Raw genomic sequence first — 11,646 nt, 5'->3', positions numbered from 1 at the left:
CTAATAGGAACTCCTAGTCAGGCAGGGTTCACTTACATTTATCTGTAATTAAGGCCCACTATACTGATTGCACAAAAAACACATTTATAATTCACAGCAGAACTGTGCTTAGCTCGACCGAAAAGACCTTAAGGCAGAGGGATATCTTTAAAGGAAATCAAGAAATGTATGATGCCCGTACCATTTCCTGGAGACTTGCCACGAGCCAAGCAAGTTCAGACTTCAAATTTGAGTATGATCCACCAATAAAAACTCAGAAATTCCTTCTAAATCAGCAAGCAACTTCATACATCTCATCAGTGAATATACTGAGTAATTAACAGACTGTCTTTTTATAAGGAAGATAAGAACAACTTATACTAAGCAAATAGCTGTACCCCTCTGACCATGTAGCTGAGATGGGTGTTAGAAAATTCGGAAATTAACAAAGCAGGAACACGTGAAATACTTAGGCGATTCAACAGAACAAACAGGTGAATTAAATGCGCTCCCCGCACCACAGAAAGCCGATGATTCGATCTCCGCATTGGTCATCTGACTCCCTGCTCTCAGCTACAGGGTTCAATGTGGATTTAAAATATTGGGAATCCAATGATTACACAAACTACACGCACACACCAGAGTGAGGGAACCCACTCGAAAGGCAATTCAGCCACGTCTCAAAGTGCAGAATCTACGGTGCATGTGCGCTAAGTCACAACAGTAACCGACGGAAAACTAAAGTCAACCCAGAAAAAGTTCTTAGCAATACAAGTATCACGCAGTCAGCACCGCCTCCAGAAATGTCAGCAAACTGCGTTCACTTCCGGAGACAAGACGACCCTTAGGTAACAATCCCAGGAGCGGGTGAGTAAGATATTCCACATTAATCAGGTAGGTTAGATTTAGTAAGAGCAAAGGGACTGGCTGAGCACATGCCGGAGTCTCATCCAACTGCCAACATAGCAAGAACCTGGCCATTAATGTCTCAATCAATTCTGCAGTATGAAGTACAGTGCGGAATCTGCCTGCGGATAAAGCCTTCGACTATAGTGGGGTCATCACAAACCTCCACCATAAAAGCGAGGGAACCATTCATATCGATCACTTCAGGCTACTTAACCCAATAAATATATACTGGTAGTGGGAGATTCCTTAGTCGCTTTATCTAGGTGTGACCACAGCACAATATTGATACTCAAACGATTCGGTGGGAATAGCACCAAGAAGAAATGATGCTCTGAGGCACTGGGCGGAGCAAACCGAAAACACACTTGAGCAATGTTGTTCATGGTCACGGAGCTATATCCTTGCACTAAGTACACAGACTTAGCATTACACGCTTGAAATTCGAGAAGCTAAAACGAATTGTTAAGGTACTAATCTGCACACTAAACTGGGCAAATGACTATCAGCTATGACGATCTGTGAACAAGATGGAGTTGATATGTGGCAAGGCCTCTTTGTGTAATTATTGCATACAATACAAATCTGGATGCATGCAATGCAGTCTAACATAACTACTGCTTATGCACTGAAATACAGTGTGTATGTGTAGAGCAAGTGAAAGCTTTAGAAAGCAGACTAATTTGTCTTTTTGAAGCTAACAAAGGTGTGCTTGGAGTGACATGTTTTTTTCTTTAATCATTCAAATAGCCAGAGAAGCACAATTCTCATTCCACGGTGCACGCACTGTTTGTAAATGTTGCAGCTGAAGATGGCTAGCAAGGAGATGCCCTTGTGTGTTCCGTCCAGTTTGAAAGAAGGAAAGTGGCAGCAAGTTTCCGCATGAACTCTCTTGAACAAGAAGCCTTGTTTGGATATCCTGTATGATGATACAGGAGCCGCGCTTACACCCACTTCTCGCGCCACAGAACACCGTGTCTTGAAAAGGGATTTAAGGTATTGGTAAAGGCAGGGCCGGCCTTCAGCATGTGCGAGCTGGGCCCAGGCCCAGGGCGCAGACCTCCACAGGGGCGCTAGTGCTCCCTGCAGCAGTCTCCCTCTGAATTAGGGCTAAAGAAAAGCGTGCTTAAACTCTTTTTCCCCCCGAAGGCTGCGGACGCCCTTGTCAGCTTTTTTTTTTCTACGACGGCCCTTAATCCTTCACCCCTCACCTTTCTTCTGCTCGTCTCAAACATTCAATACATAAGACAATTAAAGAGGACGCGAGGCAGGGGGCACCAAATTTGGGCTTGCACAGGGTGCTTTTTGAGCAAAGGCCAACGCTGGGTAATGGGAAATGGTTACTACAAACTCGCCGATTGCTGGAGAGGTGGCTGGACCACGGAAATACTTTTGAGCAAAAAAATGTTTTTGTGATGGGGAAATATTTTTCTACAGCCCATTTGTTATTGCTATTTTCATGTGACAAATGTATTTGGGTAAACCAGTGTAATACAACAATTAATTGCTAATCAAGGTTTGGGCCAACATTTAAGATATTTGATTTTGAGCAAAATAATTGTGCAAAACCCTTGGCACCAATGTTTCGGATGTTTAACCCTCAATTCTAATTTAGTTATTTGTTGGTGCATTTTGTTTTGGTCTCTGTTCAAGCTTTATAAATACAACAATGCTACAAAACACTGTTTTTAACTACATAAAATTTATTTCTCTTTCTCACAAATAAAAAGTATTCAGGATCATTTCCTATGGATAATTAACCAATTTGTGTTTTGTGGGAGGCACAAACATAGCTTAAGGTTGCTGTAACAAATGCATTACTTGACTATCTACAAAAATGAATTAGAATGTTTATTTGCAGCCATAAATGAGCAATGCATGGGAATTCATCTTTCATTTACAGTTACATGTTTTACTCAAAAGCAATTTTATGTACACATAAAGGAACAATTTTCATCTTGGATTTTAATTTTTTTCATTCGAAAAAATCCAATCAAATTAATGATACAATTTCATTGTTTTCTTGCATTTGAAACCACGGCTCAACTTAATTACAAATTAAAGAAAAATAGCGCAGCTCTGCCAGGAATACAGACAATCTTGAACACTGTCAAATCCCTTATTAAAGCAATACAAAAGGCATATGTTCTTCCATACCATAAAACAAATGAAAATATTTACTACTATTTATTGCAAAGCAATATATTTTGGGACCACCAGATTGTATGGCACAGAGTTTAGAACTCTACATAAATTAATAACTGGAGTCCAATAACAAGGACAGTAGCCTTTGCTGTCCAGTGAGTTCTTCAAGTTTTGGCTCTCTGGAAGAAAACCTGTGAAAAAAGAAAATAATGGCTGAAAAAATGTTTTTTACAAGATAAAAAACCAAACACAACACAAAACTCAAAAGTCTTAAACTTCGAGATTAGACAACACATATCTTGTATCACAAACTGAATCTCAAAAACTGGCTGATTAGACGAGTAGTAGTAAATTACAACCAATGATATTGGAGCAAATTTAAGTTGTATTCAAATACCAAGAGAGACAGACTACAAGTGGGGGAGTCTGCCATGATCCACCATGCAGGAGTGGAAGAAATTATGTTCTTTTTATCAGGGATTAGTCTAACTTGCAGATCGCCTATAGAAGCGTGTACCTGTGGCCATATATCTTTAAGTTTGTGTCATATCTTCCAAACATTTCAAAGAAGGTACCTTTGGTGTTATTGTGATATAGCCACCCTCAAATTCAGAATGCAAGGGCGATTGCTCAATATCCAGCAGAGAACACTTTCTTGAGGATAAATTAGTATAGTGAATTGTAGGATTCCAGGATCGATGTATCAATAAACAGTAAGAGGTAATCAAGCAGACAAGTCTCAACTCACATTCCGACCACTAAAGTCCGAATCCTTTTCAAAAGGTGGAGGGGCTAGGCAAAATGTTTAAATTCTGCTGTGCTCCCATCATGTCGCAGGACAGATGCGTAACATGGCGTCTAATAGATATTTAGAGAACACAGAGGGCATAAATTCTACATTATAATTCGGAATCTAAAGAGGAAAATGTTAACTTTGGTAACATTGACTCTAAGACATCAAAATATAACTTTTTCTCAGATTTGTTATAATCCAGTATCTTCATCTTCATGATATCAGGAATCTTCTAGAGGTGGGAACAAATCTGTGAACTGAATTGGTGGGAGTGTGAGCACTATGCACATACTGCCATGTCATCACAACCAGTCAATGATGGATGACATCCAATAAGTGGCATCCCAAGGACCATCAAAGCTCTTTTGCCCTGCGAGCAGCAAATAGCATTTGTCTGATCACAAGTGCACATCCAACTGAAAATAAGTGCGCTGCAATGCCAGGGCCGGTGGGCCAGTCATACGTGCATACAGACATACATACATGTTCACTGAAAAAAAATAAAGGTTAATGAAATAACACAAAAAACGAACGTTTAAAAAAAAAAAAAACACCCTGAAATTCGCCAGTTGTAATTTACCGAGCTAACTATAATTTCTGCTTCTGCTATGCACCGTTTATGACCTCACGTTAAATTACGCATGACATGTTCAATTACATCACTGATGACATTTCTAGTCATCGAGGACATCACTGGTAACACCATAACCATGCACAGGCTTTAGTTACTGTGTGAAAGTGTGTGAGTGCATAGAATGGATATAGCGCAAGTCCTTGAGGCAGGTGTGGTTGTGCATGTTCAAACTTACATGGTGCACTGTTTACAAATCATTAAAATCTGGGGTGCAATAAGTACTCCACGTTAAACAAGGTAAAAGTTGAGTGCATGTGATGTTGGTTGCAGAGTAGTAGTGTTTCAAAGTAGAATATTCTTTAATGACAGAAATCTGTGAGCAAACTCTGCTTCCATTGACAACAGATTAATGACTTGTAAATCTGGGCAAGTGACGGTGTAGAACAATTGGAATGCTGTGCTATAGACAAATTCTATATAATGAAGACGTTTACAAGGTGTGGATATTTATTTTCAGAACTTCGCAGAAAATATTGATACACTGCAGATTACTGAATAAAGTAGAAATAGTGGTGTCCCTCTTAAGAGATGGCTTGTCTCACACTGGTGTTGTAAACATGGGTCTAAGGTTATAGGATACTGTGCCCACCTCAAGAATGTGCGTGGTGCATTTCACCACACTACAGAGGATTATCCAGACTTCCAAGGCAGGTGCCTTTTCAGTGGCAAATGTATACCTTTCAACCTCCTGACCTACAATTGCGGGCATGTTAAGCCTTTATAAGGGTGAGACCCTTGAAATGAATATAATACAAACTCTTTTTTTTGCAGGGAGTTCAAGGATTGAAAAGAGGGATACACCATACAGGTCTATGTAGAGATCTGAGTGAATAATGGCATTAAGAGGTTAATGGCCACCAAATATGGACAACGTGACAGAAATGCTAGGTATCCAGCATGTGGTCAAAAGTTATGTCCATTATCACATGACTGGTGATAGAAAACTGGCTGTAGATGTACTGTGTTGAATTACTTCAAGTTTACTAACCTTATAAGGCGCTACCAGGATGACTAGATGATGCAATCAATGATGTCATTTGAGATGTCATCAATGTTGTAATTTAAACATGTCATTAGTGATACAATATGTAAAGTCTTAAGTAGAGCATGGTGGGTGCAAGATATAGTTCACTCAGTAAACTATAATTGGTGAATTTCTTTTTTTTTTTTAATTTCAAATGTTAGTTTCAACACAGAACTAGAACGTCACTTTAACCTTTGTTTTTTTTGACACATTTTTTTTTTTTTACGTAACCTAATATCTTATTACTATACCCAATTATATTGTCACTTTAACCTTCGATTCTTTCAGTGAATTTGTGATTTTTTTTTTTTTTTTTTAAATTTAAGTTAAAATCTTATTACCACACTAATGGCAACATTAACCTTTTGTTTTTTCAGTGAAGTTCTGTTTTTTATCATATTCCCCAAACTTCCCTGCTGAGCACGCCCTTCAGCTGTGTGCAGTGGGGGTTGGCCGACTGTGCCCAACCAACCGTTGGTGGAGCCCTCCCCTCCTCCCCCCCACAACAGGCCCTCTGGGTCTAACCTACAAATGTCAGGAGGTCAGGGTGTCCCTTCCCTGCTCCCCCTTATATTATTTTTAATTCTACTTCAGGGCATGGGTACTGAGCCCAGAGTCCTGTAATGGTAGCAGCAACACTTTTCTCTGGGTTACAGCCAGCCAATCAAATCAACCAGTACTGGTCTTGCAGTACCAAAAGGACAGACTTAAGATAAAACTCCTTCAGCTAATAAGGAGGCTCAGACTTAATTTTTTTTTGGTACAGTGGGACTGCTTCCGGTGCAACTATCCAGTTATATCTATTTTGTCAAACCCTTCATGACCACCCTAAACACCTCTTTAAATCTAAATGCTCGAAAAAAGGCTGTACAGATTCACACTGCAGAAGGAGCTGATGTGGATGAAAAGTTTTTTTTTTTTAAAGTTCTGTGCAGGTTCCTCAAATGGCACCAGACTTATTTCAAAACAAAAAATGATACTGCTGTGAAAACTGATCTAAATAGAACTATAGAGTGGTAATCATCACTGTATTATATATATATATATATATATATATATATATATATATATATATATATATATATATATAATGTTACTCACCCAGTAGACATGTTTGTGGAATGTAGTGCTGCAGATTCACATGCTTTGCATAAGTCCGCCATCTAATGTTGGGCTCGGAGTGTTACAAGTTATTTTTCTTCGAAGAAGCTTTGTCGAGTCATGAGATAGAGTGACTCCTCCTTTCGGTGATAGTGCGTATGGGCATTGAGTCCTTCGTTAGACTGTTTTCCCGCAGGAGGGTGAAGTAAAGATTGAAGAAATGTATATGTACATATATATATGTATGCGTGTATATATATATCTATATATATATATATATATATATATATATAGTAAGAAAAGAAGATGTTAATGCAGTGTATATATATATTTACATAAAGTACTACAACGGCTACAGGCTTCCGGGGACGAGTGAGGGTGCATGTGAATCGGCAGGACTACATGCCACGAACAGATGTCTACTGGGTGAGTAACATTTTCCATTTGATGGCATGTGTAGCTGCAGATACACATGCTTTGCATAAACTGAAAAGCAGTCCCCTCCCACAATAAGTGGTGGCTAGCCTGTTGGAGTAATTTGAAATAGTGTTTTAAGCACTGCTTGACCAACATTTGCTTGTTGGAGAGATAACACATCCACACACTAATGTTTAGTAAATGTGTGTGGTGTGGACCATGTGGCTGCTTTGCAAATCTCTGCCATTGGTATATTCCTAAGAATGATATTGAAGCTCCTTTTTTTCTAGTAGAATGTGCTTTAAGGAGTTACTAATAGCTGTCTTTCAGCTTTAAGATAGCAAGTGTGAACACACTGTACTATTCATTGTTAACAGCTAATCCTTGTTTTGAAATAGGATTACCCTTATGAGGTTGTTGAAAAGCCACAAAAAGTTGTTTAGATTTTTTGAAATCTTTTGTTCTATCTACATAATACAAGAGAGCTCTTTTAAGATCAAGAGTGTGAAGAGCTCTTTCAGCAACTGAATCTGGCTGTGTAAAGAAGACTGGCAATTCCACTGACTGACTGATGTGAAATGGTGAAACTAATTTACGTAGGAATTTTGGGTTAGTCCTAAGTACTATTTTATTTTTTTGAATTTGGAAGAAAGCTTCTTTTAAAGTGAATGCCTGAATTTCACTAACTCTTGTTAAGGAAGTAATTGCTACTAGGAAAGCAACCTTCCATGGGAGAAACTGAAGAGTGCATGGGTTCAAATGGTGGACCCATCAGGCTTGTGAGCATGATGTTAAGATTCCAGGCAGGAGCTGGTGGATCTCTAGGTGGAATAATTCTTTTAAGGCCTTCCATAAAAGCTTTTATGACGGGGATCCTAAACAGAAAAGTATTGTGAGGAAATGCATCCTTGGCATGGTTACCCCCTAACGTTTTGCCTTTGCTGATGCTAAGTTATGATTTGAAAGTGTGTTGGGACTCTGCTAACCAGGCCCCAGCACCAGTGTTCTTTCCCTAAACTGTATCTTTGTCTCCACAATTGGCACAACCCTGGCACTCAGGTAAGTCCCATGTAACTGGTACCCCTGGTACCAAGGGCCCTGATGCCAGGGAAGCTCTCTAAGGGCTGCAGCATGTCTTATGCCACCCTATGGACCTCTCTTTCAGCACATGCACAATGCTTCACAGCTTGTGTGTGCTGGTGGGGAGAAAATGACTAAGTCGAAATGGCACTCCCCTCAAAGAGTGCCATGCCAACCCCACACTGCCTGTGGCAAAGGTAAGTCACCCCTCTAGCAGGCCTTACAGCCCTAAGGCAGGGTGCACTATACCACAGGTGAGGGCATATGTGCATGAGCCCTATGCCCCTACAGTGTCTAAGCAAAACCTTAGACATTGTAAGTGCAGGGTAGCCATAAGAGTACATGGTCTGGGAGTTTGTCAAACACAAACTCCACAGCACCATAATGGCTACACTGAAAACTGGGAAGTTTGGTATCAAACTTCTCAGCACAATAAATGCACACTGATGCCAGTGTACATTTTATTGTGAAATACGCCCAGAGGGCATCTTAGAGATGCCCCCTGAAAACATACCCGACTTCTAGGGTGGACTGACTAGTTTTTGCCAGCCTGCCACACACCAGACATGTTGCTGGCCACAAGGGGAGAGTGCCTTTGTCACTCTGTGGCCAGGAACAAAGCCTGTACTGGGTGGAGGTGCTTCTCACCTCCCCCTGCAGGAACTGTAACACCTGGCGGTGAGCCTCAAAGGCTCACCCCCTTTGTTACAGCGCCACAGGACATCCCAGCTAGTGGTGATGCCCGCCCCTCTGGCCACTGCCCCCACCTTTGGCAGCAAGGCTGGAGGAGATAATGAGAAAAACAAGGAGGAGTCACCCACCAGTCAGGACAACCCCCAAGGTGTCCTGAGGTGACTCTTACTTTTAGAAATCCTCCATCTTGTGGATGGAGGATTCCCCCAATAGGATTAGGGATGTGCCCCCTCCCCACAGGGAGGAGGCACAAAGAGGGTGTTACCACCCTCAAGGACAGTAGTCATTGGCTACTGCCCTCCCAGACCTAAACACCCCCCTAAATTCAGTATTTAGGGGCCCCCAGAACCTAGGAAACTAGATTCCTGCAACCTAAAGAAGAAGAAGGACTGCTGACCTGAAGCCCTGCAATGAAGACGGAGACGACAACTGCTTTGGCCCCAACCCTACCGGCCTGTCTCCCAACTTCGAAGAAAACTGCAACAGCGACGCATCCAACAGGGACCAGCGACCTCTGAAGCCTCAGAGGACTGCCCTGCACCCAAGGACCAAGAAACGCCTGTGAACAGCGGCTCTGTTCAACCATCTGCAACTTTCTTGCAACAAAGAAACAACTTCAAGGACTTCACGTTTCCCGCCGGAAGCGTGAGACTTTCTACTCTGCACCCAACGGGCCCGGCTCGACCTGCGGAAAACCAACACTACAGGGAGGACTCCCTGGCGACTGCGAGCCCGTGAGTAGCCAGAGTTGACCCCCCTGAGCCCCTACAGCGATGCCTGCAGAGGAAATCCAGAGGCTCCTCCTGACCGCGTCTGCCTGTAACAAGGGACACGATGCCTGGAACCAACACTGCACCCGCAGCCCCCAGGACCGGAAGGAACCGAACTCCAGTGCAGGAGCGACCCTCAGGCGGCCCTCTGCCTAGCCCAGGTGGTGGCTACCCCGAGGAGCCCCCCCCTGTGCCTGCCTGCATCGTTGAAGAGACCCCCGGGTCTCCCTATTGCTTTCAATACAAAACCCGATGCCTGTTTGCACTCTGCACCCGGCTGCCCCAGTGCCGCTGAGGGTGTACTTTCTGTGCCTACTTGTGTCCCCCCCCGGTGCCCTACAAACCCCCCCTGGTCTGCCCTCGGAGGACCCGGATACTTACCTGCTGGCAGACTGGAATCGGGCACCCCTGTTCTCCATTGAAGCCTATGTGTTTTGGGCACCTCTTTGAACTCTGCACCTGACCGGCCTTGAGCTGCCGGTGGGCTACCTTGGACCCAACTTTGAACCCTGTAAGTGTTTTACTTACCTGTGAACTTAACAATTACTTACCTCCCCCAGGGACTGTTGATTTTTGCACTGTGTCCACTTTTAAAATAGCTCATAGGCATTTTTGTCAAAACTGTACATGCTGTTGTGATTATTCAAAGTTCCTAGAATACCTGAGTGAAATACCTTTCATTTGAAGTATTACTTGTAAATCTTGAACCTGTGGTTCTTAAAATAAACTAAGAAAATATATTTTTCTATATAAAAACCTATTGGCCTGGAGTAAGTCTTTGAGTGTGTGTTCCTCATTTATTGCCTGTGTGTGTACAACAAGTGCTTACCACTACCCTCTGATAAGCCTACTGCTCGACCACACTACCACAAAATAGAGCATTAGAATTATCTCTGTTTGCCACTATCTTACCTCTAAGGGGACCCCTTGGACTCTGTGCACACTATTTCTTACTTTGAAATAGTATATACAGAGCTAACTTCCTACACTTATCCTCAATGGGATCTGTATGCAAATGCCCTAGCTATGACCTGATTACAGGCAGTGGTGTCTTCAGGTGGAGATGGCCTAAGCGGGTATGAATCAGGATCATTGGAAGGTATGGTATCTGAATCATATAAATCCCATGGATCTACGTTGTAATGAGTATCACCTAAATCATCCCCATGTGTAGTTAGGGGATAGTGGAGAAAATTGTGTAGGTGAAGGTGGTGGTGGTGGAGAAGCAGTAAGTAAAGGAGAATGTGGTGGTGAAGGCTGTTGTAGTGCCTTTGGTTTCTCCTTATGCTTAAATATTTTAGCAGGTGGAGACCCAACTTCTAGAGTCTCTTGGAAAGTTAACTTTCTCTTTGTTGTAGGAGGAGGAGAAGAAGCAATAATCCTTCCAGTGTCTTTGTATATCTGGGTTTTGCGCTGTTTAATGTCCATTACTTCTAATACAGGCCTTATTTCAGAAGACTCCTCGGTAGTTGGAGCATATTTTCCACCCACAGGTTTCAGCTCCGAAAATCTGGAGTCCGAATGTTTTAGTTGGGCCGAGAATGTCGGCTCCGAAGTCGATGGCAGTTTTTTTGCTTTTCAACTTGATCCCGAATCCGGTGTTTTGCACACTGTTCGGTCGGCGCAGATTGCACTTTGGTCTTAATTTTCGGTGACAAAACCAAGGGTTGGTCAACCGCATGTGTTCTTCGGGTTCGACCATGGCCGGCAAGCAGTGGTGGACCCAAGATCAGTGCTGAAGTCTTTTTGGTTATCTTTGGGTGATGGGAAGGGGCTGATGTACTCACGTACTGCGCCACTGGAAGCGATTGGATGTCCCCATCCGAATCTCGTTCTGAATCAGAGTCTGTGATGGAAACTGCAGCTTGAGTGTGTTCTTCTCCGAAAATGTCAGGCGTTTGTTCTGACGACTTGGACGCCATCTCCAAGTGAAGTGCTCTTTGATCCCTAACAGCTTTCTTCTCTGTGATCCAGAGAAAGACAGAGGTTGAACACAGAGTGTTGATCGGTGTATGGGAACTTAGTGTGACACCGAGGGCAAAAACGAAACAGAGTCCGTTCCATCAGCTTGACATTGTTCGACAACCACAGGTCGAAGTAGGCC

General features: G+C 42.6%; 1 protein-coding gene across 1 annotated transcript in view; it reads right to left on the bottom strand.

Annotated features, from left to right (window-relative positions):
- Positions 1-2,568: 2,568 nt before the first annotated feature.
- Positions 2,569-11,646, bottom strand: part of XPOT (exportin for tRNA) — a 710,192-nt gene continuing 701,114 nt past the window's right edge. The window contains exon 25 of the mRNA XM_069229126.1: positions 2,569-3,221. Coding sequence (XP_069085227.1) covers positions 3,195-3,221 — 27 coding nt within the window. The 3' untranslated portion in view covers positions 2,569-3,194. The remainder of the gene's footprint in view (positions 3,222-11,646) is intronic.

This window comes from Pleurodeles waltl, chromosome 4_1 (genome assembly GCF_031143425.1).
Source record: "Pleurodeles waltl isolate 20211129_DDA chromosome 4_1, aPleWal1.hap1.20221129, whole genome shotgun sequence".
Taxonomy (NCBI): domain Eukaryota; kingdom Metazoa; phylum Chordata; class Amphibia; order Caudata; family Salamandridae; genus Pleurodeles; species Pleurodeles waltl.
Note: the sequence above shows the minus strand (reverse complement) of the source record. Positions and strands in the feature narration are given on the sequence as shown.